Raw genomic sequence first — 26,436 nt, 5'->3', positions numbered from 1 at the left:
TTGGGATTGGGGGTGGCATGGGGGAAAAGGCTTCCTTATATGTTATTTTATATTTCTTTTTTGAAAATGGTGTTGTGGTTGTGTTGAAGTGTGGTGTTTCTGGAATGTAGTGTTTTAGCATTGTGTGGTACTATGGTGGACTAATAGACTGTGTTAGATGTAAATTACAGTAGACCATATTAGACTGTAGTAAATTATAGTAAAGAACAGCAGATTACAATAGATTAAAGTTGAACATGGGAGATTAAAGTAGACTACAGTAGATTTATTTAAATTGTGATAGACTATAATTTACTATAGTAGATTATATCAGACTATGGTGGAGTGTAGTAGACTATGGTGAACTAAGGTGTGGTAGACTCTAGAAGATTACATTAGACTGTAGTAAACTATGGTAAATTATAGTAGATTATAGTGGATTACATTGGGCAATATGAACTTTTAGTTAACTATGGTGGACTATGGTGGACTATAGACTATGGTAGATTATAGTAAACTATAGTAGACCATATTAGACTGTAGTAAATTATAGTATAGAAAAGTAGAGAATAATAGATTCTGGTTGAACATGGGAGATTAAAGTAGACTAGACAACATTTAATGAAATTGTACTAGACTATAATTTACTATGGTAGATTATATCAGACTATGGGATGGTATAGTGGACGATGGAAGACCATGTTAGACTGCGGTAAATTATAGTAAAGAATAGCTTATTAGAGTATGGCTGAATGTGACAGATCAAAGTAGACTAGAGTAGATTGTACTAGACTACAGTTTAAATTTGTACTAGACTATAGTGGACTCTGGTGGACCATGGTAGACCATAGTATTCTATAGTAGATTATACTAGACTATGGTAGACTATAGAAGAAGATAGCAGATTGCATACGATTATGGTAAATTATGGTAGGTCATATTAGACTATGGTAAACTATAACAGATTATAGTAGACTATGGTAGATTGTAGTAGACTATGGTAGATTGTAGTAGACTATGGTAGATTGTAGTAGACTATGGTAAACTATGGCACATTATAATAGATTCTGTAGATTATGGTTGACCATGATAGACTATAGTAGACTATACTTAATTATATCAAATTAAAGTAAACCATAGTAGACTATGATAGACTGGTAGACTATCGTAGATTATTTTAGACTGTAGTAAACTATAGTTGACCATATTAAGCTATGGTAAATAAGTCGATTACAGTCGAATAAATCAGATTTGATTAGACTATAGCGAACTATATACATTTATTAGATTATGGTGGACCATGGTAGACCATAGTAAACTATAGTAGATTGTATTAGACTATGGTGTGCTCTGATTAACTATGGTCGATTATAGTAGACTACAGTAAATTATACTAGATTATGGGGGATTGTATTAGTTCATGATTTACTCTGGTAGATTATATATGATTATGATAGACTATGGTAAAGCACACTGGACTACAGTAGACTATAGTAGCGTATAGTAGACTGTAGAAAACTAAAATAGATATTCTTAAATTATGGTAGACTATGGTAAACAATGGTAGACAATGGAAGACTATAGTAGATTATATCAGTCTATAGTCGGCTAGTATTAACTTAGACTGTGGTAGACTGAATCATCTCCCTCCAGTACTAGCCTATATCGCTAAAACATACTTTTCCTAGACGTACACTTACCTAGTCGACTATTAATCCAGCAAATAAACCTGGATTCTATAAATTTGCCTATGACTTCCAAAATCGTCCGGGCTACGTTCTTATATGGTGTTCGTGGCGGCGTATAAATATGAGTGTATTGATCAAATGTCCTAACATCCCCCCAATAATTTTTGACACTGCCTTGCAAATCTCAGCGGCAGTGGTGCTTGATGAATTAGTTTAAATAAACGGGGCTGATATGTAATGAATAGTCATGTCCGTCGAACGCTATGTCCGTTACTCATCGGAGTCGGAGTCGCTCGGTGGATTATCGTAGAATGGAACAGCAATTATTTTCATGTTGCCGTTTTTGCTCAATTGAATTGAATCGCTTAAATAATTGGTGGCGGACGCGTACGAGTCTGTGTGTGACAACGAATTGCCGTTGTGTGACTGACTCTTCTCGTCGCTTTTACTAACTGTGGTCTTAGATGTGCCTCCAGGGCCTCGAAGAATAGATGTTGATGTGAACGATGTCAGTGGGTGTCTGCCGGAATCAGACGTGCTCTTCTGGAGACTCTGTAGATATCGTTGGTAGTCAGAAGCCAGGTGTGCAGATGCAGTAGACGCTGCTGATGATTCGTCCGAAGTGTTGCTGAGAGTTGGCAGGAGAATGTTCTTGTGGTTGACCATCTTCATGGCGTGGTTGGTGGTCGAACGCTTAGGCTCTAGAATTTCCTCGTGCTGGTAATCCTGTTCACGGTCCTTCTCATTGAGTTCGTTTTCAATCTCCTCAGATGTGCCCTCTTTGACGGACGCTAGACCGCGAGATGCTATGGTGGCATTGGCTGCTGCATCGGCTGCTCCTGGAGAAGAGGACGAATTGGATACATCTTTGTCGTGGCCAATATATCCAATCATCCACTCATTTGGAGGCGTGTTGACGAAAGCCTGGATGGTGTCGTCACCATTGGCGAGGTTCGAATAGAACTTTCTACTCTTAAACTTGGTTGAGTCACGAGAGTTTGAGCAGTTTTGGTACATCAAGTCCACTTCTTCCAATTTCAAGCCCTTTGTCTCATAAACGATGAAGTAGACAAAGATGAACCCTGCAGTATTGCAACCTCCCCAAATGAAGAAAATTTTGTTTCCTAGAGCAGCAGTGTGGGAGCCCGTGTCGATCAAGTACGGCGTTATGTAGGCGAAAGTAAAATTGACCAACCAGTTAGTCGCTGCTGTAATAGAAACAGCCTTTTGACGGATACTGATACCAAAGATATCTGAGCACACGGCCCACGTGCATCCACCCCAAGAAGAGGCAAAACAGGCGATGAAACAGCACGAGAATACGATACTCACGATCGACTTGATCTCTTTCGAAGAGATTGAGACTCCGACTATGGCAATGATGAAGTTGGAAAGGGCCATTCCGAACCCGCCAATGAGAAGAAGTTTTCGTCTACCGATAATATCAATGAAAAAGATACCCGGCACAGTAAAGACTACATTCACCAAATATGTCACGAACGACATGAGGTAGTAGTTCGTAATTCCTGTTGATGCAAAGAAGTTGACACCATAGTAGAAGATGAAGTTGATACCGGAGCACTGCTGGAATAACTGGACACCTATACCTGTGATGATTCTCAAACCTTGTTTGTGGCGACCACCGCCCAGGCGGAAGCAGTCTATATACTTTGTTTTGCCAAAAGACATCTCGTAGTCGTAGTTGGCCTTGATCTCGACCAACTCCTCCAAAAGATCGCAATCATCACTGGGTAAGCGTCGTAGCTTGCACAAGCTCTCCAACGCGGCATGAATATTATTTTTTTGCACGTAGTAGCGCGGGCTCTCGGGAAGAAAGAGCATACCCACGCAGAGGGTCAGAGACCACAAGAACTGAACGCCGATCGGAATTCTGTACGATGCGCTCAGGTTGATTTTCCGTGTGCCCTGACAGATGGCAGACGCTATAAGAAGACCCCATGTGATGGCCCACTGGTATGTGAACACAATGGAACCACGGACCCACTTGGGAGATGCCTCGGCCTGGTACAAGGGCACAATGGCCGACAAGATACCCACGGCCAAACCGGAGATGGCACGACCGGCGCATAGAAGAGCCGCATTTGTGGCAGCAACCTGGAGAATGTTTCCGGTGTTAAATATGATTGCCGCGGTGGCAATAATGGAAGATTTTCTTCCGTAGGAGTCAGACATGAGCGGCGCTATAAGCGCACCTACAAACGTTCCGAGCGACAAAATGGCCGTTATTAGCGCCCGCTCGTGCACGTTGAAGTTCTGCCGGTTGGCCGGAATGTGTTCTTTCACGTATTGCATCTCCATTATGTCATTGATGAGTCCCGTATCGTAACCATAAAGGAAGCCACCCACGGCGGCTACCAAACCTACAATGATGGCGCTATTGGACGACGACTTCTGGCGCAATTTCCGGTAGTGTTCCTCCTCCACATTGGTGTCGTAGAGGAGGCCCTCGATCTGACGCATCAACTTATCGAATATCATCATCCACGAGTGCGGGAAAGTTCGACCAGCGAAGTGTAATAGGTGGCACTGACGGCGAAGATGCGGCCAGCAAGAAAAATTAAAATTGTTTCTGTGGGAGAAGAAGAAAAAGGGTCAGACTAGATCCAGAAACGAATCTGGCAGTGGAAAGGGAGAAAAACGGCCCCGGAGAAAAAAAAAAAGCTGAAATATGGGCCACCCTTGCGACTTATATATCTGCGGATAGACGGTTATGAGCCCGGAGACAGTGGGCGTTGAAATCTGCTTGTTCAAGATGAAAAAGCAGGTGTATCAGCAGTCTTTGCGAGTATAGTGGAGAGAAGATCGGGGACTGAGCTGCGGAATTGTTTGAAGCGTCTGTCTGCAGGAGGATGGTGGGGAAAACGCCGATGGCAGTGGTGAATGGGGGTGGAATGGGTTTTCGGGGTGGGAGAATTGGGGGAATTTTATTTGGTGGTGGGATCGTGCGATGGGCGGATATCTGTTGTGAAGTTGCGAAAAATCCGGCGAAATTCTGGCGCGTTTGGTCCATTTGAAGTGATGTTTCAGATTGAGATGGGTACGTGCAGGCGCCATTGTATGGATTAGGGGCCCGGAGTCGGGAACCACCGGCGAAAGTCCGAAATTGAAATGTTTGAGGGTGATGGTTTGGTCGGGTGGATCTGTTTTCTTTATATACTTTTGTTTTTGGAGGTTTGGAGCCCGGGCGTGGATTTTGGGACATTGGTTGGAGTGAGAATAGGACTCAACGAGGGTATAGATGGATGTGTATAATTGTGGTGTTGAATCTTGATGGTTTATGTGATTTTGTATTTGTTTTTAGAGCTTGATCTTGAAATTGGGTCGTTTTTCGGTCGCTGAAATTGAGCTGAGCTGGAGAGTCTGGTGGATGTTTCTGTATAGGTTTCTGGAGGGTAGTACGGAGATGTACATGAGATTTAGTATTGGAGCTGAATTGGACCAACAGAATTATGCAAATTTAAGTGTGATTGTTTGCGGCTAGCTATAAGGAATTGCTTACAATGTCCGATATCATAGAATGAAATACGTCTAATCAAACTGTACAGCGATACTCCGGAAAGAGAATTTGGAATGAGAATTTGCATTTGGATTCAAACCTTTGCCCGCTTTTCTTTTCTGTAATCAATTGGCTGCTAAGAAGTATTGGTTGGACCAACCTTGATCTCACATTAGTACAAAAGCCCCAGCTTGAGCCAGGAATGCAAGACCATTCGCTCTGATTTTCAATCAAACACCTCGTAGAGTAATTTTTATTCCGTTAATCGATCTCTCAAGGAAAAATACCCAGTCTCATTCCTTGGCGCTGTCTCAAGTACTGAAGCCCTCTAAACAACCACCGTCCCACTTCGAAAAACATAACATTTACCGCATGAAAATACTACCACATTTCAATTTGGAAACATTTAACACATTGAAGCTCATCGCCTCGAGCCCCCTACTACTGTGCCGCCACAATTCCTTCCTTCAATCTATTTCTCAACAAACTCAACCATACACCAACCACGCACGCATTGAGAAAAATCCAGATCTTCTGCACATCGAAAATCTTTCAAAATATCATTACCAAAATACCAACCCCTCTTATTCCAAAAAAATTCCAACCTATTTACCCCAGATCAGTCTCCACAATTTCCAGCCCACTACCTACTACTCTCTCATTACACATGACGACAACGCACCCCCGTGGAAACATGGTCGCCTTCCATTTCCGGCATGCGATTCTCCTCGTGGTGTTCTTTGTCATGTCCATTGCGAGAAACGTCCAGTACGTCTACAACAAGTTGTGTCTTAGAATCTTTTCTATGACTTACTATCCCAATAAGTCGCCGCAAATCATCCGCGATGACGTCAGCAAGCTCGGCAAGCTTCCCAAAAGGATAAGCTGTATTGTGAGTTTGCGCAGCGACGACGATGAGAATGGCGGATGCGATGGTGTCATGGGAGACGTAGCCGAACTAGCCGCCTGGTGTCTAAGTGCGGGTGTTCCGTCGCTCACGGTGTATGAATATAACGGCTGTGTGAAGAGCTGCGTGGCGGAGCTTCAGAATGCGGTCACGAAAAACTTGCGTGCATATTTCGGGTTGCAGACGCCGTCGTTCACCATCAAGGTTCCTCACACGAACGAGGTGGTGAGCACAGAAGCCAATAGCGGCGACGCCGACTTGGAAATCGCAGTGCTTCTGCGCGTGGACGGGAAGCCCACCATTGTGGAGCTTGCGCGTACCATTGGCGAGCTTACGGCCAGTAAAGAGCTTCTGCCCGACGACATCACCGTGAAACTAATTGACGGAGAGCTCACCGAGTTGGTCGGCCCCGAGCCGGACTTGCTTATCTGCTTTGGGCCCGTTTTGGACTTGCAAGACTATCCGCCATGGCACCTCCGTCTAACAGAGATGTACTGGGAGCCCGACAACAACAGCGTCAACTATGCCGTGTTCATCCGTGCGTTGAAGAAGTTTGCACAGTCGCGCGTCAACTTGGGGAAGTAGGTTTAGCATGAGGGTGGTTTCTTTGGCATATCTGCATATTTTTGTATTCAACTGCAGACTTCACTCTCATTCAGGGGAAGAATTGGGCGGCAAAAGCTTCGGGTAGTTTTGCGTCCTCTGTTCTTTGCTTGCTGGGATGGGCTGGGTCTGTACTTCATTTTGGTTGTAATAAAAGTTTAATTCATGAACATAGGGTGAATTGGAAGGCGCCATGCGGACCGGAAGCAGTTTCGATCGATATGCGATACGGAACGTGGTGCTCTTGTAGTATGATGATCAAAAAAGCCTTTTACTCAATTTTTGCTCCTTGATCATTCATTGTTGAATATGGTATAGGCCCATGGGACAACACAATAACATAGTAATATAACAATAAAACAGAACATGACAAAGTGGTAATAACAATACAACTTTGTAGAATTTTTTTGAAGAGACTAGATCACAAAAACGTATAGCGTACTTATCAAAGTCTCCAATGACACCTCTGGCTACTTTCACTCTTCCACCACACATAACTACACCAGAGTCAAAACACGAAACCAAAACAGAAACAGAACCCAAAACCATAAAATTTCAAATAGAATACAAAGAAAAAAAAAAGTTAAAAAAATAAAAATCACCCCAATCCTCCACCTTCCTTTCCTATCTGCCCTACTCTCACACGCATACAACATGAGCATTTGCAGCCAATTCTGGGTGGCACTGCCCCATCACCAATACACCACAACACCACCCAAGTCCGGGCTCATAACCCAAAGAAAAAAACTATAAAAGGACCCAATTCCCGCCTCCTCCATACCCCATTATTTTCCCTCAAATACCCCGCACCCCAGTCCAATCATACCCTCCACTGGAGTAATTATACGTTCGCTGCGGCCCATACCCTCCTCAGAGGCGCGCAACCTGCACACAGCGCGGTGTACCGGGTCGCGATTTGCTGTTCAATTCCCACTCGACGAACTCCACCTAACAACACCCTTTTTCTATCAACCACCCTTCCGCCCACCGTACCCGTTCGAGTTCGTGAGCGACACTTGTTGATCTGATTACATCGCCTAGACCCCGTATCCGTGTGATCTATCTGCAGGCCGTGTCTTCCCGTGTACAAGAAAACATCTCCTGTTTCGGAAAAAGTCACGCCTAAAAATTTTTCCCATCCCCTTCACCTTTGCCAAAGAACATTCTGGGTTGTGTGGAGCCGGTATTCATTAAATAGCAGGTCTTTATATTAGTCACCTCTGTTTCTCTTTTGTTAGCACCTGAAATCGCGTCGCAATGGGTTTGTCTATCTCTAAATTGTTCAACTTCTTCGGCCAGAAGGAAATGAGAATATTGATGGTTGGTTTGGATGCCGCCGGTAAGACCACCATCTTGTACAAGTTGAAGCTTGGTGAGATTGTCACCACCATTCCTACCATTGGTTTCAACGTCGAGACTGTCGAGTACAAGAATATCTCCTTCACCGTGTGGGATGTCGGTGGACAGGACAAGATTAGACCATTGTGGAGATACTACTTCCAAAACACCCAGGGTATCATTTTCGTGGTCGACTCCAACGACAGAGACCGTATTTCTGAGGCCAGAGAGGAGTTGCAACAGATGCTTAACGTGGACGAGTTGAAGAACGCTTTGGTTTTGGTCTTTGCCAACAAGCAGGACTTGCCAAACGCCATGAACGCTGCCGAGGTCACCGACAAGTTGGGCTTGCATTCCATGAGACAAAGATCCTGGTACATCCAGGCCACCTGTGCTACCACCGGTGACGGTTTGTACGAGGGTTTGGAGTGGTTGTCCAACAAGTTGAAGAACACCAACTAAGCGGGTCCACTTTGCTGGCGCCCTATGTTGTTGTATTGGACCTGAGGCATGGTAATCATTGTTGTGCCATGCAGTGTCTTGTTAATTATTTAGTTCCTGTAAGGAGATCGAATGCATGCCCCTGACTGACATGTGGACGCCACCGGGCCTCCAATATATTTTTGTATTCTATTCTATTGATGTGTAGTGATTATTAGATTGTTGACATTGGGTTGTATTAGTGTCGGGTGATAGATACGACACTGTGTTGTACAGTGATTCAGGCAGCACACTTGGTATCGAACAGTTTGGAGAAACAAAGTAGGTGAGGAGAAATGATTTTTCTTTAATTCGTTGTCTATTTCAACCATGTAAGATTCGATTATGCTTGAAGTTTGAGCGCAGAACCCACGAAAGGGTCAATTGACATTAGATTCTTGTTTTTCGTGTCTCTATGCAAATAATTGGTCGAGAAGTTTCCGTTTTTTTCTCTTTTTGAGGACTCTACAGAGATGACATTTATTTCCCAGAGCTTCTTTCGGACTATTAATAGCTTCTGACAACAATCTCTAAAAGATATCAGATATCACACAAGAAGTCAACAGAAGGCTATCAAAATATTGAATTTCAAATTGCCAGTATTTTAGATATACCCTCCTGCAACCATCTTTCTAAAATCTTCACTTGTTCATTATAGAAACGACTCCAATACCATCACTCTGTCAATGCAACCGCTAAAATTTCAAAAATTGTAATTAAAGGTAAGAAACACATCCTAAATTTGTCCAATTCCGATTCTATTTTACCAATTTCCAGCCACCATCGGTTCCATAGTGTGGCCCATACAAAAGAGCACAGGGTGGCTGCAACGGCACCTAGAGTCCCCGAAACTGCACCAAACTCAAACTACATCCCAAACAAACCACTCCAAACAATCTACGCCGGAAAAACCCAAAACTTGTTCCGTTTTTGGAGGGGGTGAAGTAGGGGAGGTAGGCTAGGGCTTGTGCCCTTGCATCACGTGTGCAGCTTTCGCACCCGTGCCTCCTCTCCCACCGCCATCTCTGCAGGCCCCGCGCTCTTCCTCAATCACAAAATTTTTCGCTACCAACAAACCTATCTCTTCATCACTATACGAAATGGTATGTGCTGTCACAAATGAGAACCCCGTAGTCGGAAGGAGACCATAGAGAAACGAGAAAACGACAACCGTGACATGATAGCAGAGTCCTGAACAGCGTATCCCGTGAACCATGCAATAGTAACAGAATCGTCAAAGTACACCCAATCACCGAAAAGTTGAAATCAAAGTACTTCAGAATCTTCAGAATGATATGACGTTAGTGCTTCTTAATCCCCTATGTTTTGAATGTGCAACTTGGCTCGATCAATCACAGGCTATCATTTGTCGAAACTGAAAATTTAAAGAACATCTAAGAAATCCTAATCCAGGCGATCCGTGGCCGCCCACATGTTCAGATCGTCTTTTCTATATGCCGCGGTAATTGTCAAACACCTATTTGACTTAATCTGATTGGATTCTGTTCCTCTATTTTTGTCTCTGTCTCTCTCTGTCTCTTTGCTCTCTGTATTTCTATCTATTTCTACCTCATCTCGATTATAATCCCCCACATCATACTAACAACAGGCCGGTGTTAACGTTCCAGAATTGAGAGCTCAATCCAAGGAGCAATTGGAGACCAAGTTGGTCGAGTTGAAGCAAGAATTGGCTTCCCTCAAGGTCCAAAAGTTGACCAAGCCAGCTGTCCCACAAATCGCCATTGTCAGAAAGAACATCGCCAGAGTTTTGACTGTCATCACCGCCAACCAAAGAGCTAACGTCAGAGCTTTGTACGCCGGTAAGAAGTACATTCCAAAGGACTTGAGAGAGAAGAAGACCAGAGCTTTGAGAAGAGCTTTGTCTGCTGAGGATGCCGCTAGATTGACCGTCAAGGCCAGAAAGCAAAGAAAGGCTTTCCCAAAGAGAATCTACGCTATCAAGGCTTAAGTGTTTACATGGTGTTAATATAATTGTACGATCTGGAGTGATCTGTGTAGAGCATATATATCTTCGAAATTTCTTGTAGAACCAATTTTTCGTGGTTGGACTTGTGTTCGTTGTTTATTCATTCACTTACTGTACACTGCGTTTGCCCTTTTTGAACTCGGCGATTTTCTGTTTCATGTCCACGTCGTCAATCACGTCCTCGAGGTTCAATGGCATACGATTGAATGGATCCGTGGGGTCGCTGAGCAAATGCGCTTTGATGGTAGATCTATCGATCGTAACTTTGGATCCGGGAAGAATCACTGGGTCCTCCATGAGCGTGTACATCAAGGGGTCCAAGAACTCGTCGGGCACGTCTCCCAACTCCATTTCTTCTTGCTCCACCAAAAGTCGCTGGTTCTCTGCAGCTTCTCCGAATTCATAGAATTTGGTGATCGTCTCGGGGAGCGTGCTGGTTCTCTTGGACAAGATGTCTTTGGCGCGGGCGAAAAGCTTGAAGTCGAACGATCTTCCGTCTCTGGCCACCGCATCGACGAATTTCTGCTGCTTGCTCAAGTTGGCGTAGACTTGGCATATATCCGAAAGCATTTTTCTGGGGTCAAAACCATACTTCTCGGGCTCCTTGACCTTCAAATTGGAACATTTGGGGCCCACCATCAAGGTCAAGTTGTAATCCAACATACCGGCCAAACGGTCCACAAGCTCCAGAATCGTGAAGCCTTCAGGAACCTGTTCCGTGAAGAGTTTGAACAACATCATTGTTTGGTTTGCAAGCCCCATCTCGGATTTGGCACGCTGCTCCGATGTCTGCAACAGCGATTGCAATTCTTCCGTCGTGCCGTGAGTTTCCTCGTCTGCTTCTTGGCCAGCCTCGCGCCGATTCAACTCTTCTTGCATGCTGTGGATTTTGTTTAGTTCGTTGAACGCCTCATCGAATAAGTATGTTGTGTCGTTTAACATTCTTGCCACGAAACGAATGAAGAAGTCAACTTTGCTTCTCGAATAGCTGCTCAATTGCGTTTTGTAAAAGTTTGATTGCCACAATTGCTCTATAATCCTGGAAATGTAGAATCTGCTGTTGAATTTGTCGTAGAACTGAGACGAGGCGCCTGTCTTTTCAACTGTCACGTAGACATCCAACAAAGAATAAAGCAAATTGTTTTGGATCAACGGATCTTCGAACAAAAGCTTGTTGAACACGCCCGGTCTAGAGTTGCCGTCGTTGATGCTTCCGAAAAACAAAATTTCGACAATGGAGCCTTTCATGTGTGGGTTTCCAACTAATTCAGGACATCTCAACAAAGTGACTAGGAAATCTGCTAGACATGAAACCTTTTGATCGTTTTCGAGCGAGTTGTATTGGAATTCAAACAAGAATTTTGAATAATTGATGATTCCCTCCAAGCAAAACTCTGGCAAGTACTTCCATGGCAAAGGAGCCTTGGACTTTAAGAATTCAAAGTCGTCCAACTGACTTACTTTGTCCACCTCAAAGATGGGAATTTGCAATTTTGGAGATGGATGTTTGTGCGCTGGATCTATAATTCTGGTGAAGAATTGTGTGGCTCCAACAACAAAATCAAAGATGTCTCCGTTGATACTTTGATCGACCGCAAATGCTGTAATGGCCCACCAACAGCACTTACTGGTATTGAGTGCGGTTACAAGGGTCTGCAACAAAGGGTGCTGTGGTCCCAAACGCTTTTTCTGTGCTTCGAGTTGCTGACTGTAATGTTGCTGCTGCTTTTTGAGTTTCTTGTAGTTGGAAATAGTCCCGCCAATACCATAGTGCAAGTATGCCAAAGACACATAGAAACATTCAGTGATGAAGTTGGCATCCTGTGCCATTGCGTCTTCGTAGTACTCTTCAGCCTCTTTGGACGACGCATAGACTCTGGCCTCGTCAGTAATTTCCAATAGTTTGTTCAGTGGGCCAAAGAAGTCTTGGTTGATCTTGTCAAGCTTTGTGTATCCAGGATAATCTAAGAACGGCATGCTTAGACGCACAAATATATAAGAGATGTTGAACATGAATGCATCGGACGGAAGCTTGCGCAGATCAGCGTAGGTACCCGTACGTAAGTGAGAGAGATTCACAAGCTCGGCAAACCATTTCATCATGTCCAGTCTCGTTCTTGCACCTCCACGAACAAGCTTGTCAACGATAAACCACAATCTATCGAAAAGTGCTCTATACTCGCTTTTGATCGACATGAAAATTGGCGAAAGCTGGCTGTTCGACAATTGAAGCTCCTCGGTCATTTGAGGGTTTGAGTTGAAGTATGCCACGGCCGAAGCGCTGCTTAGAGGAGACAATTTGAGGAAGGATCCGAGCAAAGTCTCATGTTCAAAGGCTAGAGCCTTCTTGCGGTCACTTGGGTTGAAGCCTGGGATTTGCGAGAAATTAGCACAGACTGGCTTCATGGCGGCAAGGGATTCCCAGAGAGAAAGATATTTAGAGTACTCTGGTTGGTGGAGCGAGACCAGATGAAGTTTGACAGCAAGACCTGGTACAAGTACCTCCAAAACATCCATCAATGAGTCTTGCTCGTCGGCTTTGGCTATGAGATCTGCTAGAAACACATGTGCGTCTTGGCGGTCGGCGAAGAACTGGATGCTGGCTGCCACATCGGTGTTAAGGATCATATCCGGCACCTGGAAGCAAATTATACCGTAAGCCGCACAGAACGATATGACAGAGTTCAAAACGGCGATTTTGGCGCCATGAATGGCATCCTTGGCTGGAAGCGTTCTCTTGATAGAATGTGCTCTTTTGTACACATCGCACAAGTACAGCATGGGCATTTGGACTCCTGTCACCGTGAGAACCTCCACGAAGATGTCGTCCATGGAGTTTTCATCAAAGTATGTTCCATCAGGCTGGACATCGGGAAAGCTGTTTAACGCAAACCAATGGAGCACCTCCGATCTGATCCATTTATCCAAGCGAACCTCGGGCGCAATTGGTGCGGGAGCAGCGGCTGGAGTAGCAGCTTTGGCTGTATCACTTGATTTATCTATCGTTTTACTAGTTTTACTCTCTGCTACAGATGAGACATGATTCGACGAATTGGCACCCGCTGAACGGTTTGCGCTCGAATTTTTTGGCAAAGTGGAGCCTTTTGTATCCTCCGATTGCGTAGTTGCCTCCGATTGGGCCGTTTTCGACTTCTTGGCCGAGGTAGTCTTCGAATCATCCTTGGATGACAAATCGGAAGCCAGCGAGTTCTGCTGGCTGAGCACAGCTAGCCTGGCCAAACGTTTGGCACGGATCTGGGGTTAGTCACGAGCAGATGGGCTTGAAAAATCGTACATACGTCGTCGTGGTCAGACATTTCGGGGAAGAAAGTGTGGAGTAATTTGGGGATACACGATGTCTAGGGTGTGATGGGCTACATGGTGCAGGACCGGTGATGCAATTAAAAAAATAGAAAGGGTGTTTTTCGGGGGAAAATGCGGTCCTTTTATAGTTTTGCGGGATTATTTCCGTGGGATCTGTGTTCTTTGGTGCCGCCATGGAGACGGAAACCAAGCAATTGGATGGACTGTGAATTGAGCAATCGGACTTTTTGCATGGATCAGACAAAAGGTTTATTCTTCTAATTTCAGCTACTCTTGAATGTTTTGCGCTTTTCTCTCTGAATGGTTTAGGTTCTACTTTTTAAGGAGCGCTCAGTTGATCAAAGTATTTGAACACATTGTAAGATAAAATCGAGCAGTAAAATTGAATTGAATATAAAAATTAAGACAGAAGACCACTAAAATGATCTCCATTTCCACAATGACTGGCCTGGGTTGACAAACTCATTGTCGTCTGTCTCCAAATAAACATACCCATTTCCGATGAGAACTTGTGAGTAGTGGAAGAACTTTTCAAACTGGAAGCCATTCTCGGCCCAATCCTTTTTGGCTTCCTCTAATGCAACTCCAGCGGGAATTGGAGTCTTCACGTCAAGCTTAGTATCATGTCTGGTCTCCCACAGCTTGGCTACCTCAGCAGGCGTAAGTACTCCAGACTGGACCAGTAATTTATCTGGAAGCTCAGATGGATCTCTTACCGCCACAGCAGCGATAACGCGGCCGACATCATCCAAGTGAGTGAAGGATACCTTCGCATCGGGCGAGCCAATGTAAGTGACGGACTTGGACTCAGTATCAATGCCAAAATGAGCATTGATTTCGTAGATCCAAGGTCCGCCGGCAAATACGTTGGTGAGGATGTCGACGACCTTAATACCCTTTGATCTCAAGCCTTCACTGTGGAGATCCTTCTCGACCAAGAACCCAGGAAAGATATCTTGCAATTTCGAAATGTCACCGCCAAATTGTGAGGGAATATACACCTTTGGTTTCACCAAGGAAACTACCTTTTCGGCGGCAATTGCAACCTCTGGACTGAAAGTCAACAAAGAGACAATTACATCGACGCCTTTCACGATTTCTGCGATATTTTCGGGATCAGCAACAAGGTCGCCGGATACATACCGAATGAATTCGGTATCCTTTTTACCAGAAGCGTCTCTGGTGATAAGAATAGCCGGCTTTTCGTACTTGTCGTTGAAGAGAGGACTTTCCAAAGCTGCCAAGAGAGGAGCTCCTAAAGCGCCGTTGGCACCGAAAATAGCAATTGAGTTTTTAGTCATTGTTTTGGTTTTGGTTTTGGTTTCTTCGTTCAATGTGTATTTAGTTTGTTTCGTTCAAGGTGAAAGAAGAGGTGATTGGGATAATGATAATTAGTTTCTTCAGCGAGTTTTCAGCCCTTTTTATATTCTTCTGTCTGAGTAATCTTAGTATGTGCTACGGTTGCATATGTAATTGCCATTTTGATTGATTAGAAATCCCAGACAAATGTCCTGCAGACAGAACAAAATACGAGCTTGATAGTATTCATGAGTATAGGAGGGCGTGTTGACTAAGCAACGGAAGAAGATAGAGTGGATTCGTCATTTTGTGTATGATCAACGTAAACTAAGCTGAGCTAATTGGATGTGAGATCAGTTACTAATCAGTGTCGAATTATCAGCATTAGGAAGAGAAGTAGTGCAGAATTGAATCAAAATTGAAAGAGGTTTTGGAAGTGGACCATAAAACTTTCAGTCTTTTCTTTCTTTTACCTTGTGGCTTCGACTGAGCCAGTGAATCTGAACCTATATCTAGGCACAAATGGTAGATAGAGATTATCGATTGTGGTAGATGTCAATTATTTTTTATCAGATCGATTCATACTTTTTTGTGAAATTTCAAAAGAATTCTTTTTCCGAATACATTTTAAAAATCAGCAGTCCACTACGGCTGGTATCCAGCAGTTTGCGCCGAAGAATCAGAGCTGTCTCGAAGAGCACCTTTTTGTTGTGGACGAGTATATCTCGGGCAATTTCTATTACGCCAAAGTGTCCGATCCTACCGTTTTGGTGCGGCTAGCTGATGAAGAGTCACTGATCTATACCCTACCGTGAAGTGTTGTTCAGCCTTTCACCTTCAATCAGAGTATTTGCGTGTAGGGCTTTGTTTTATGTGTATGACTTGTAGCTCGTATTTTGCTTATATTTTGGCAGATCATTCTGTCACTGGCCGAGAAACAGTATAGAAGTCTGAACTGGCTTCAGCACCTTAGCTTCAACAATTCCCATTATACCTGTCTCCTCCAGCAAGAATGAAGCCCAATATTGGACAGTTCAAATTGTATTTGATGAATACAAAATGACTAAGTAAATAATTACAACATAGTGACCCAAAAAAATAAGCTTACGGTTGCGGCCATATCAAGTGGAAAATACTGTTTCCCGTCCGATCAACGTTAGTCAAGCCACTTAGAGCCACACTGAGTAATGCAGTGGGAGACCATGTGTGAAATTGTGGTGCTGCAATCTTTTTTTTTCCTAGTTGTGTGGCTTCCTTTTTGTTTAAGGTCATATTGAAAGCTTCGCGAGAAATTGACAGCAAATGTGAGGTTGATCTTTCATGAACACTGATACGTATTCCCGGTCCTACTTCAGTTCTAAGACTTGTCGTGATGTCTTGATTTTTAGGAAACTAGACATTGCCATTAAATGAGAAGGGGAATCTTACCGGCCAGAATCTTGAAATTTCTATACTATACGTGTATTGCAAACGCAATATTCTATGTGTATTGCAAATGCCACTTCATCATGCGATGGAGCCCATCAATACTGGCAATGAGAAGAGAAGCGGTAACCAGCTATATAAACCAGAAAAGAATTGGTTGAGATTATGGAAGACGTTTTTTTTCCTTACTCAATGAAATTCGATTCCACTGCCCAGTATAGACGCTTGTACCACAAATGCGACCCTCAATGTCCACGAACTAGCACAAAGCCTAGAACATTGAACCAGAATTTTTGGCCACTACCAAAAGACAAATTATCACTTTCTCGTCGCACGTTTTCTCGTCGTTTTCTAGAATCCATAATCCTTCTCTAGTGGCTGCAAATCCTGCACAAAGTCGCGTCCCCTTGATCTGAACGAGGCCCCTACCACAAATACACATTTCTACCACTCAACAATTGACAACCCAACCATCACCTCTTCTTTCACCGTAATTTCACCGAATCAGTGAATCGCGCCCGTACACCAACCAATTCCAACCCCAAAAAAAACGAAAAAATGGCTCAAGACGACGATTTGCTTCCTGAAAACGTCGAAGGATACCACGTCACCGAAAAGAAAACAATCGACGAGTACACCAAACTCGATGCCGAGGATGAGAGCTTGGCCAAGTGGAAGGCCTCGCTTGGTTTGACCGCAAACGGTACCCCATACCCCATCAAAGCCGGAGATAAGAGAACTGTAGTCATTGTAGAAATGGCCTTGATCTTTCCCGAAGATCCCAATTTGGCGGATGTCGTGATCCCATTGGAGGACAAGGATGGCTCCACACTCGAGAAGAACCAGATCAAGTTTGCCGTCAAGGAGAAATCCGTGTATGACATCAAGATCAAATTCCGCGTGCAACACGAAATCATCACCGGGTTGCGCTATTTGCACTCGGTGAAACGTGCCGGGATTCCTGTCGAGAAGGCAGATGAGCCCATGGGCTCGTATGTGCCCAACACGTTGGAAAAGCCTTACTATGAGAAGTCCTTGGGTGCCACGGAGGCTCCCAGCGGGATCATCTCTCGCGGTCTGTACTCTGCCACAACCAAGTTCATGGATGACGACAAGACCGTGCACTTGGAGTTCCCATGGTCGCTCCAGATCACTAAGTAGTTGCTTATGCGCGTAGACGCTTCTCTGTATGCTTCTCCGAATGTATAGTGCAATGTATCTGCCGTCTATCTGGTGCCTAGTCTGCGTTTGTGCTTGGCTCTCGCTGGAATGTATGCTGGAGCCCGCAGTATATTTGTAGAAGTTGTGCTCAGTGCGGTGGTGCTGTTGATACAATTTGTTGGTGCTGTTGCCTTCGCGGTTGGAATCTGGTTTTCCACTGGCGCTAGCCTGACAACTGGTTTGAATGGGGCACAAGTTGCACGTTTCGGGACATATTTTGGTGCTTTATTGTCGTGGGGCGCTAGGCGCTTGGCACTTTTGGTGGCCTTCTGCAACAGAGTCAATCTCGAAATATCTGTTCCTGTCACGAAACCTGGTCGGTTGTCATGATCGTCCGTGGTTTGCTTGACATATAAATTATAATCTCTGAGATATTTTTTCTGTAGCTTTTCATAGTCGAGGTCCTGGGGAGGTATGGTTCCTGTCAACGTGTAAAGCTTTTTCATACTTTGTTCGTTCTCGAATGGCATTTGCGCCAACATTGGGTCTAGTCCAGTGAGGAATCGAGACTGCTTCTCGACAGGCTTTCGGCCCCAGTTCAGTGATCCGGCTTTCTCTGTATAGGTAGACAAATACAAGAGTGTCTTCGCTCTTGTTGAGGCTACGTAGAAGCACCGGCGTTCTTCGTTTATGGCGTCTTCTGTTCCATCAAGCGCAAAAGACGCGGGAAGCAATCCTTCCCCAAGTCCAGGAATAAACACCACTGGCCATTCGAGACCTTTCGCTCCATGAATTGTAGAGATCGACACTTTGGGGTGGTTTATATGGTCTTTCGAAGAATTCTCTGTCTCGTACAAAACAACCAGGCTGAGAAACGATCGAAGGAACTCAAAAGCGTCATTTGTCTCACCTTTTGTTTGTTCTCCCGAGAGATTCAGCAATTCGATCACTTCATCTTCTCCCTCAGAATCGCCAATTACTTCAATATCTGGAATCTCAAACTGGTGTTCTGCAAAGTCCGGTAGGCTATCCTCTTGCGATGGTTTCTCAAACAGAATCAATTGAGCCTTGACTTCCTCTATGTTGAGCCGCTTGTTCTCGTCATCACCCAACTCTCGTTTCAATCCTGAGGTTTCGTACAAATAATCAAAAGCAGCGGCCAATGCCTCTGGGTTTGATTCTGTACCGTTCAGCGCTTCTTTGATTAATTTCCGGGTTCCATCAATGACAGCGATAAATTTATTGAGAGACTCCAATAGCTTTGCCCCGAAACTAGACTTGAGCTCTTTCCTAGAAACAGAGCGCAACGTCTGTAGAGCCAGAGAAGCATTCAGTTGTGGAGAATCACTCAGTTTCAATCTGATTTGTTCGCGGATATCGGTGCTTGGTTTTGCTGTCTGAGAAAATAGTTTCTCGATCTCTGCGATGGCTACTGGTCCGAAACCTCTTTTTGGGTAATTGATACACCTTAAGAAAGCTAGTTGATCATTTTCATTAGCGACGCAGCGAAGATAATCAACCATTGCTAAGACTTCTTTTCTTTCCCAAAATGCCCTGCCTTTGACAATTGTATAGGGCACTCTATGCTTCACAAATTCGCTCTCCAACACTCTAGTCTGATAGGCAGACCTGACCAAGACCGCTATATCCGAATGTTCAAAGGGACTTTGCGGTAGCGATACAAGATGAGTTATGTGATATGCAACCCAACGAGCTTCTTCATCCAGCGACTCCAACGTGGCCCTTACCGGTTTGAGAGAGCTTTGCAATTGTGAAACTAGATTCTTTTGTGTTCTTTTCATTTGCTGGCGCATGACATGTTCTGAAAAGGCTAGAATATCGGAGGTTGATCTATAGTTTTGAGACAAAGTTACGACCAAGCATTGTAATGAGTGGATTCGAGAGAAATGATCCAGCATTTTCTCGAAATTTCCGACCTGAGCATCCCGAAATGCGTAGATACTCTGATCCAGGTCACCGACAATTGTCACACTGCATTTTGTTTCGGATTCAACCTTCTTGACCTTTGCGAACTCAAACATCAATTGGAGCTGGATTTCATTTGTGTCCTGGAATTCGTCCACTAGAGTGTGTTGCACGAAACTCAAAACCGGGCGTCTGGAAATGATTTTGTGGCAGTAGAGTAGACAATCGTCGAAGTCGAGGAGTCTGTTTTCAAACAACCGGCGCTGATACAGGCTATAGATGAGAGAAAGCAAGAACATGGCATCCCTTTGCTTGGCATACTCGTCGGCAAAGATTGCATGCGCTTTGAGCTTCGATATCTGTCTCAAAATCTTTTTCTTGTCGAGCTTAGGTCGTGTTCCACTATCAGTATCTCCGGAACCATCACTGTCAACGGCTCCTGCAACAAATGGCGCCAAAGCCGCATCTGGCAAAGATTGTATTAAGGCCCAGTCTTTGTCAGAAATGTCGCTGTCTAGAACGTTCTCGAGTACTTGAGCGGCGTCTTTCTCCGTGGCCACTGTGAATCCTGTGAGTCCTTCTGCAGCGCCATACTTTTGGATGATGCGATAACTGATACTGTGGAATGTTCCAATAAGAAGCTTCGTAGTGGGGATTCCCGAGCCCTGTAGTAGCTTGTCAAGTCTTTCGATCATTTCCTTGGCAGCTTTCTTGGTGAAGGTCGTCACGATGATGTTTTGAGGAGGAATGCGATGCTTCAAGAGCAAATATGCGACACGGGCAACCAAAACCTTGGTTTTGCCTGTTCCAGGCCCTGCCTTGATCTGCAACGGTGTAGATGTGCAAGCAGTCACTGCTCTGCGCTGGTCTTCATTGAGAGTATCGAGAATTGGCTCGATTGGGATCTTCTCATCCGAAGTCATCTGCTGTGTGGCGTCTTTTAGGGTGCTGCTGTTGTTTTTAGACGTGTTATGTTCTCGATGTGAAAGGTAAACAGAGCCAAAATGAGTATTGGGGCTCTGTTAGAGAATGCAGACCAACTCCAGTCGATACTGTAGGAAGTTCTCTTTATAAAACCCGTTTTTTATAGGGTAAATGAATCGATTTGTGTGTGGTTTTTTATGAGTTATTGTAGTAGTATGAGAGGAGCGAAAGATGGAGACCGAGGAGTCGTTGCAATCCGGAAAACTGAATTTTGCAGATTTCGTGGTTTTAGGTCGTGATTTCCTCTTTCAAAAAGTGTTTTGAATAGGATGGTCTCGCTGTTGGTGTTGCTTGTGTTGCAGTACGTAGAGCTTCCAGAGTTCTGATAGTGAAACGCGGCAATAAGAGGGAAATATTTCGCCAATGACGGTTTCTGTGAATTTGTGATGCTGGCAATTATGTTTGGGTATGGGCGTCGTGCTGTTGCCGTCTAGAACACTCTACATAGCACTACAATTTGGGAAAAGAGTCTGACAAAGAGAAATTTGAAAGAAAAGAATTGAAGTAGTGGAAATAGTAGAGTTTACGGAGCGAAATGTATTTTTTGGGTTGTAAAGTGTCGGCAAATCCAATTCTGTAGCTATTGGGCCTATCTATCGATCTATGCTGCGAGGCTAGGTACAACATGGTTATATCTAGGGCCGAAACAATCTTTAGAAATTCTTTATTCCTTGAGAATGAATAATATGAAAAGGTTATGGTGCACATTCGAATTAGAATTGAGAATTGTATCTACATGGATGTTGTCGGTAACTCATAAAGCATTACGGCTAGAGTTCCGAAATAGGAAAATCGAGATGGACACATCGATTGAGAAGCTCTGGATAACGACGTAGACGATCTCGGCCAAGTGATCGTCTAGTAAATAATCTCGGAATATAAAATGGGCTAGCTACAGTCAATTTAAGAGGTCAGCAATACAGGTTTCTTAGCTAAAGTATCAACTGGGCTATCTAGATATAGATATACGGTCGTTCGGAACAAACACTTTCGATATCATAGTGAAAAGAACATTTTTTAACTTTGTATTCCATTCAGAAACGATATTCATTTTTTGAAACTTGTCATCAATCTGGCTGCAACTTTCCATTTTGCAAGTTCAATCCGATACAACCATCCAAGTGCAAATATTCAAACAGAACCATAAATTCGAAAACACAAAATACACATTCAAAATGTCCAAAACATAAACACTTTGCGATTAAATTACAATCTCCAAAAATCCACAGTTCCCCTCCTTCTTTCTATCTCTTCTATCATGTCTCCCACTATTACTACTACTACTACTACTACTACTACTACTGATAGTTACTACCACTACCACCACTAATACCACACATGGCCAATGGACCCCCTCTACTACCTCAAAATCCTCCTTCTCCTATCACATGTCCACGCATTGACCCACACAAACTGGTCCCAGCTGTCGTATGCCTGGACCGATGCACTACTACCCCAAAGAGATCTAGCCAGTAGTGTTCCTGTCAACCAGCTCACGCGGGTCGGGGTTTCGTTGAATCGGGTGGTGTTCGATAGGCTTGGCTATTCGCGGCCCGCGCTCGCGCTCCTCCTGTCGTTTTTGTCCCAGTCCATCGGCGTCTACAGCTTGGATGTCTACTGGAACGAATACACTAATAAATGGCAACTCTGCCCTGCGCCGATCCCGCTCAATGTGACCTGGGATAGTCTGAACGTGGCCAATCTCACGTGGGGCGGCCTGTCCTACTTGTGCCAGGTGGACATGCTGCCGGCGGAGGTGTTCACCACCATCTCATCGTACATCAGTCAGACCAATACGGAGCGCGAGGCCAATGTGTTGCAGGTGGCGTTGATGCCGAAAACGATTGCGAAAATCAATGGTTCCAATAGCTCCGTGCCGCAGGGCGCGGACTTTAACACCAGCATGAATGCGGCGGGAAACTCATCGCTTGGAGACTTTGCATCGTCGTGCCTTCTGTATATGTACATGCCTGCGATGCTCAACATAACGACGAACGCCAACACGAATAATTACACGGCGTTGTATGGGTCGCGGTATCCGTCGCAGCTCACGTTTTTGAGTAAGTTGTCGCAGCGGCTCATGGTGTTTGTGCTCAATACGCCGCAGATGCCGACCGGAAACGGGTTCAAGTTTGACGAGTTCGAGTCGGATATCTTCTTCATCGAGGAGTCCAACCCGCAGTTCACGCCGCAGGTCGCGCTGCTGGCCAACCTCACGCTCGCCCGCACGCTTGAACGAGCCTACCGCGAGCCCTACGACAGCAGTTTTTTCTGGGATATGGCCCACACCACCGAGTTTCGGATGGTGTTCGACTCCGACGCGGTACCGTTCACCAACAAGTCGCTTCTGTTCTACGCCAAGAGCGGGTTCACGCCGGTCGTGAACTCGTCGGCGTTCTACTTCGGCGATCTGCCAGGAGTTGCTCCGAACGCAGCTGCAGCAAACTCCATCAATTACATCGTGCCCAACTCGTTCTGGTCCTGGGCGCCGGGCCAGCCCGTGATCAATTATACCAATACCACGGACGTGACGCGGAAGGAGAACAGTGACAACGACAATCCTCAGTGGGCAATCTTCTCGGACGCGCAATTGTCCTATCTGTGCGTGTCTGTCGAAACAGCGGGCTGGAGCGTCGACAATTGCTACAACCGGTACCGGTACGCATGTAAAAACGACACCGATCCCTTTTCGTGGGTGATTTCGGACCGCCTCAAAACCTACTTTGCGTCTGTCAGCGAGGATGGGTGTCCCGACGGGACGTCGTTCAATCCTCCGCGCCTGGCGCTCGAACAATATTCACTTCTAGCGCTTCTTCAAAGCAACAACGTTCTGTATCCGGTCTGGATCGACTTGAACGACGTCTACTTGAGTGGATGCTTTGTGAGCGGTGGTCCCTACGCCGAATGTCCGTACCAAAAGGTTTTAACCACCACTAGTCTTATCAAAAGAATTGCGCCCAGCTTGGTCGTCTCGCTTTTTTTGATTGTTTTAATTCTCTCGGAACATGTCTTCACAAGAACGCCCATTCAAACCAACCGGACCCGCCATTGGAAGAAGACCCTAGCGCAGTACTACAAGGAGAACGATTTCGAGGGCGTGCCCTCATAGACAAGTAATGAACAAAAAAAACAAAAGAAGAGAAAGATAAAGAAACTATACTTCAAAAAAAATCAATTTGTTTCTGGCTTACTTCTATTTTTTTTTGCAATTGTAACTAGAGGTGCCACTCAATTCTTCCCTGCACACACCACACCCTCAACCTCACAAGAACCAAGTACTACTACTCACTTTTACGTTCTCCACCCAAAAAATCACACACAATGAGCGACCCTAATTGGCAGAAATTGTCTCAGGAATTGAGACGCAGAGCCGCCAAAGCCCGCACCGGCGGCGGCTCCCCTCCCAAGAACGTCGGCGGCATGTTCGCTGGATTGGGCGGCCTTCTTCTTTTGGGAGGCGTTGCCGTTGCAGCCCAAAACGCACTCTTCAACGTCGACGGTGGTCAGCGTGCCATTGTGTACTCTCGGTTGAACGGAATCCAGCCCCGGATTTATCCGGAAGGTACCCATTTCATTGTTCCCTGGTTCCAGAGACCAATTGTGTACGATGTTAGAGCCAAGCCCAGAAACGTCTCCTCATTGACAGGAACCAAGGACTTGCAGATGGTCAACATCACGTGCAGAGTGTTGTTCAAGCCGGATCTTTTCCAATTGCCCACGATCTTCCGTACGTTGGGCCAAGACTACGATGAGAAGGTGTTGCCCTCGATTGTCAACGAGGTGTTGAAGTCTGTGATTGCGCAGTTCAACGCCGCACAGCTCATCACACAGAGAGAGAAGGTGTCGCGGTTGGTGCGCGAGAACTTGGTGCGCCGTGCGTCCAAGTTCAACATCTTGTTGGACGATGTTTCGTTGACGTACATGGCCTTCTCGCCTGAGTTCAGTGCTGCTGTTGAGGCCAAGCAGATTGCACAGCAAGACGCACAGAAGGCTGCTTTCATTGTCGATAAGGCCGTGCAGGAGAAACAGCAGGCGGTTGTGAAGGCTGCTGGTGAAGCCAAGTCTGCCGAGTTGATTGGTGAGGCCATCAAGAAGTCCAAGGATTACGTGGAGTTGAAGAGATTGGAGACTGCTAGAGAGATTGCAGGCATCTTGGCCAACTCGCCCAACAGAATCATGTTGGACAACGACACCTTGTTGTTGAACACCGTTGTTGACTCCAGAAAGTAATGAACCATGTATATACCGCAATTGATATTCAATGAATGAACAAATTAAGATACTTTATTTGATGATGCCCGTGACACATAGATTAATGAAGACTATTACAAGGCCATGGTCGGTAGGCGACATTAATATTCCAAATCGAACATAACTGACCGACTAACTTGCAAACATACTATATTAAACTATACGAAGCAAAGAGACGCAAGTGCGACTTGTAAAGGAAAAACAACCCAAATGAAAAGAGAAGAAAATGCTGGCGAGGTTGGGTTTCATGCGATGAGTGGATGGTTGGCAACTAGAAAATCAGATTCACAATGTTTCCTCCGATAGTGGCACCGGCTCCGAAAATAGCCGCATTACCAAGCTTACCACCAAACTTAGACATGTGTGGGTGCGACTCCTTGAAACCCAGACCCAGGGACTGAGGCTGTTCTTGGCTTGGAGGCGCCGAGTATTGTGGCTGCATGGGCTGCATGGGCTGCATTGGACCATAATTGACTGGCGGAGGAGGGAATTGTGCATATCCGCCATAGGAAGGCTGCTGCTGCAATGGCTGATTGTACTGTTGCACTGGAGCAGGTTGTTGGTAGGGGCTGCCTACCGGTTTGGGAACGTCTACCAAAGGTCTTGAGAGAGCAGTGTCGTTGAAGTCGCTCTCAGAGATCTTGGTGACGTAGTTCGAAGGGAAAATACCTGCGGCACTAGCCAGCTGGCCCTGTTTGTAGCCTCTCCACCAATCGGCCGACAACTCCTCTACAACGGCCAACTTGTCATCTTTCTTGAGCGAAAGATCGCCCATCTCGCGAGCATCGTAAGCATACATCGAGCGGTAGTAGCCCAACACCTTTTCGGCGGGCTCTGGAGCGGCTGCAGGGGGATAGCTTGGAGGAGGCACATCCACCAACGAAGCCTTGGACAATGCCGCGGTGGCGTCATCGACAGCAGGCAGACTCTTTCCGTTTTGTGGAGCCCCCAGCAGCTTCATCTTGTCGAGACCCCATTTGCGGTCATCTTTGGCAAAGCGGCGAGGAAGCGAAGCCATCAACGCATCGTACAATGGCTCATCGATGACCTCGGAGTCTAGCAAGAACTCGAGTTCCGTGCGGATATTGGTGAGAGAACGATTGATCTGAGCGGTGGCCATGGTCGGGGACAATGGGGTGACTACAGGTAATGGTTATCTATATAAGAAGGTAAGAAGGTAAATAGGTAAGAAATGGGTCAAGGAGACGAAATTTCGGTTTCTGTAAAAGAGTACGGGGAATTGCAGCGGTATTTATAGTGGTTTGATTGGCGGGGACACGACCAACAGCGTTATGAGCACTTTCCGTGAAATGAAAGGTGGTAGTAAGGAATTGGTCAGGGGTAAGATGTTACATTGGGGCCAGATGTGGGGCGTAGCCGCGAAGGCCCGAGAAGTGACCGAGAAGCGAGCGATGGATGGCGGCGGAATATTTTCTATGGAGGAACACGGAATTTAGTTTTTTTTTGATTTTGTGAATTTTGTGAATTTTTGTTCTTTTGTTTTTTGTCTTTATATTTGTATTTATGGGTGTGAGGAGGTCGATGATGTATGGTTGTATTTGGTTAT

General features: G+C 45.2%; 11 protein-coding genes across 11 annotated transcripts; 4 read left to right on the top strand and 7 right to left on the bottom strand.

The window, feature by feature from the left end:
- Positions 1 to 1,937: 1,937 nt before the first annotated feature.
- PUMCH_001663 (uncharacterized protein) lies at positions 1,938 to 4,169 on the bottom strand (the record flags this gene model as incomplete). The annotated part of the gene is made up of 1 exon (XM_063020703.1): positions 1,938 to 4,169. The coding sequence occupies one exon, from the start codon at positions 4,167 to 4,169 to the stop codon at positions 1,938 to 1,940; it is 2,232 nt and encodes a 743-aa protein (XP_062876773.1).
- Positions 4,170 to 4,374: 205 nt separating this feature from the next.
- Positions 4,375 to 4,890, bottom strand: PUMCH_001662 (uncharacterized protein; the record flags this gene model as incomplete). Its single annotated transcript, XM_063020702.1, has 1 exon — positions 4,375 to 4,890. One exon carries the CDS (start codon positions 4,888 to 4,890, stop codon positions 4,375 to 4,377), a length of 516 nt encoding a protein of 171 aa, XP_062876772.1.
- A 961-nt stretch (positions 4,891 to 5,851) lies between these two features.
- On the top strand, positions 5,852 to 6,676 carry PUMCH_001661 (uncharacterized protein; the record flags this gene model as incomplete). Its single annotated transcript, XM_063020701.1, has 1 exon — positions 5,852 to 6,676. The coding sequence occupies one exon, from the start codon at positions 5,852 to 5,854 to the stop codon at positions 6,674 to 6,676; it is 825 nt and encodes a 274-aa protein (XP_062876771.1).
- Positions 6,677 to 7,908: 1,232 nt separating this feature from the next.
- PUMCH_001660 (uncharacterized protein) lies at positions 7,909 to 8,094 on the bottom strand (the record flags this gene model as incomplete). The annotated part of the gene is made up of 1 exon (XM_063020700.1): positions 7,909 to 8,094. The coding sequence occupies one exon, from the start codon at positions 8,092 to 8,094 to the stop codon at positions 7,909 to 7,911; it is 186 nt and encodes a 61-aa protein (XP_062876770.1).
- A 2,513-nt stretch (positions 8,095 to 10,607) lies between these two features.
- Positions 10,608 to 13,331, bottom strand: PUMCH_001659 (uncharacterized protein; the record flags this gene model as incomplete). Its single annotated transcript, XM_063020699.1, has 1 exon — positions 10,608 to 13,331. The coding sequence occupies one exon, from the start codon at positions 13,329 to 13,331 to the stop codon at positions 10,608 to 10,610; it is 2,724 nt and encodes a 907-aa protein (XP_062876769.1).
- Positions 13,332 to 14,239: 908 nt separating this feature from the next.
- On the bottom strand, positions 14,240 to 15,124 carry PUMCH_001658 (uncharacterized protein; the record flags this gene model as incomplete). The annotated part of the gene is made up of 1 exon (XM_063020698.1): positions 14,240 to 15,124. The coding sequence occupies one exon, from the start codon at positions 15,122 to 15,124 to the stop codon at positions 14,240 to 14,242; it is 885 nt and encodes a 294-aa protein (XP_062876768.1).
- A 1,981-nt stretch (positions 15,125 to 17,105) lies between these two features.
- PUMCH_001657 (uncharacterized protein) lies at positions 17,106 to 17,708 on the top strand (the record flags this gene model as incomplete). The annotated part of the gene is made up of 1 exon (XM_063020697.1): positions 17,106 to 17,708. One exon carries the CDS (start codon positions 17,106 to 17,108, stop codon positions 17,706 to 17,708), a length of 603 nt encoding a protein of 200 aa, XP_062876767.1.
- A 65-nt stretch (positions 17,709 to 17,773) lies between these two features.
- PUMCH_001656 (uncharacterized protein) lies at positions 17,774 to 20,557 on the bottom strand (the record flags this gene model as incomplete). The annotated part of the gene is made up of 1 exon (XM_063020696.1): positions 17,774 to 20,557. One exon carries the CDS (start codon positions 20,555 to 20,557, stop codon positions 17,774 to 17,776), a length of 2,784 nt encoding a protein of 927 aa, XP_062876766.1.
- A 1,406-nt stretch (positions 20,558 to 21,963) lies between these two features.
- Positions 21,964 to 23,727, top strand: PUMCH_001655 (uncharacterized protein; the record flags this gene model as incomplete). The annotated part of the gene is made up of 1 exon (XM_063020695.1): positions 21,964 to 23,727. The coding sequence occupies one exon, from the start codon at positions 21,964 to 21,966 to the stop codon at positions 23,725 to 23,727; it is 1,764 nt and encodes a 587-aa protein (XP_062876765.1).
- Positions 23,728 to 23,939: 212 nt separating this feature from the next.
- Positions 23,940 to 24,848, top strand: PUMCH_001654 (uncharacterized protein; the record flags this gene model as incomplete). Its single annotated transcript, XM_063020694.1, has 1 exon — positions 23,940 to 24,848. The coding sequence occupies one exon, from the start codon at positions 23,940 to 23,942 to the stop codon at positions 24,846 to 24,848; it is 909 nt and encodes a 302-aa protein (XP_062876764.1).
- Positions 24,849 to 25,140: 292 nt separating this feature from the next.
- Positions 25,141 to 25,989, bottom strand: PUMCH_001653 (uncharacterized protein; the record flags this gene model as incomplete). The annotated part of the gene is made up of 1 exon (XM_063020693.1): positions 25,141 to 25,989. The coding sequence occupies one exon, from the start codon at positions 25,987 to 25,989 to the stop codon at positions 25,141 to 25,143; it is 849 nt and encodes a 282-aa protein (XP_062876763.1).
- Between the last annotated feature and the right edge of the window lie 447 nt (positions 25,990 to 26,436).

Source organism: Australozyma saopauloensis, chromosome 2 (genome assembly GCF_035610405.1).
Source record: "Australozyma saopauloensis chromosome 2, complete sequence".
NCBI lineage: Eukaryota > Fungi > Ascomycota > Pichiomycetes > Serinales > Metschnikowiaceae > Australozyma > Australozyma saopauloensis.
This window is presented reverse-complemented; position numbering and strand designations above follow the sequence as displayed.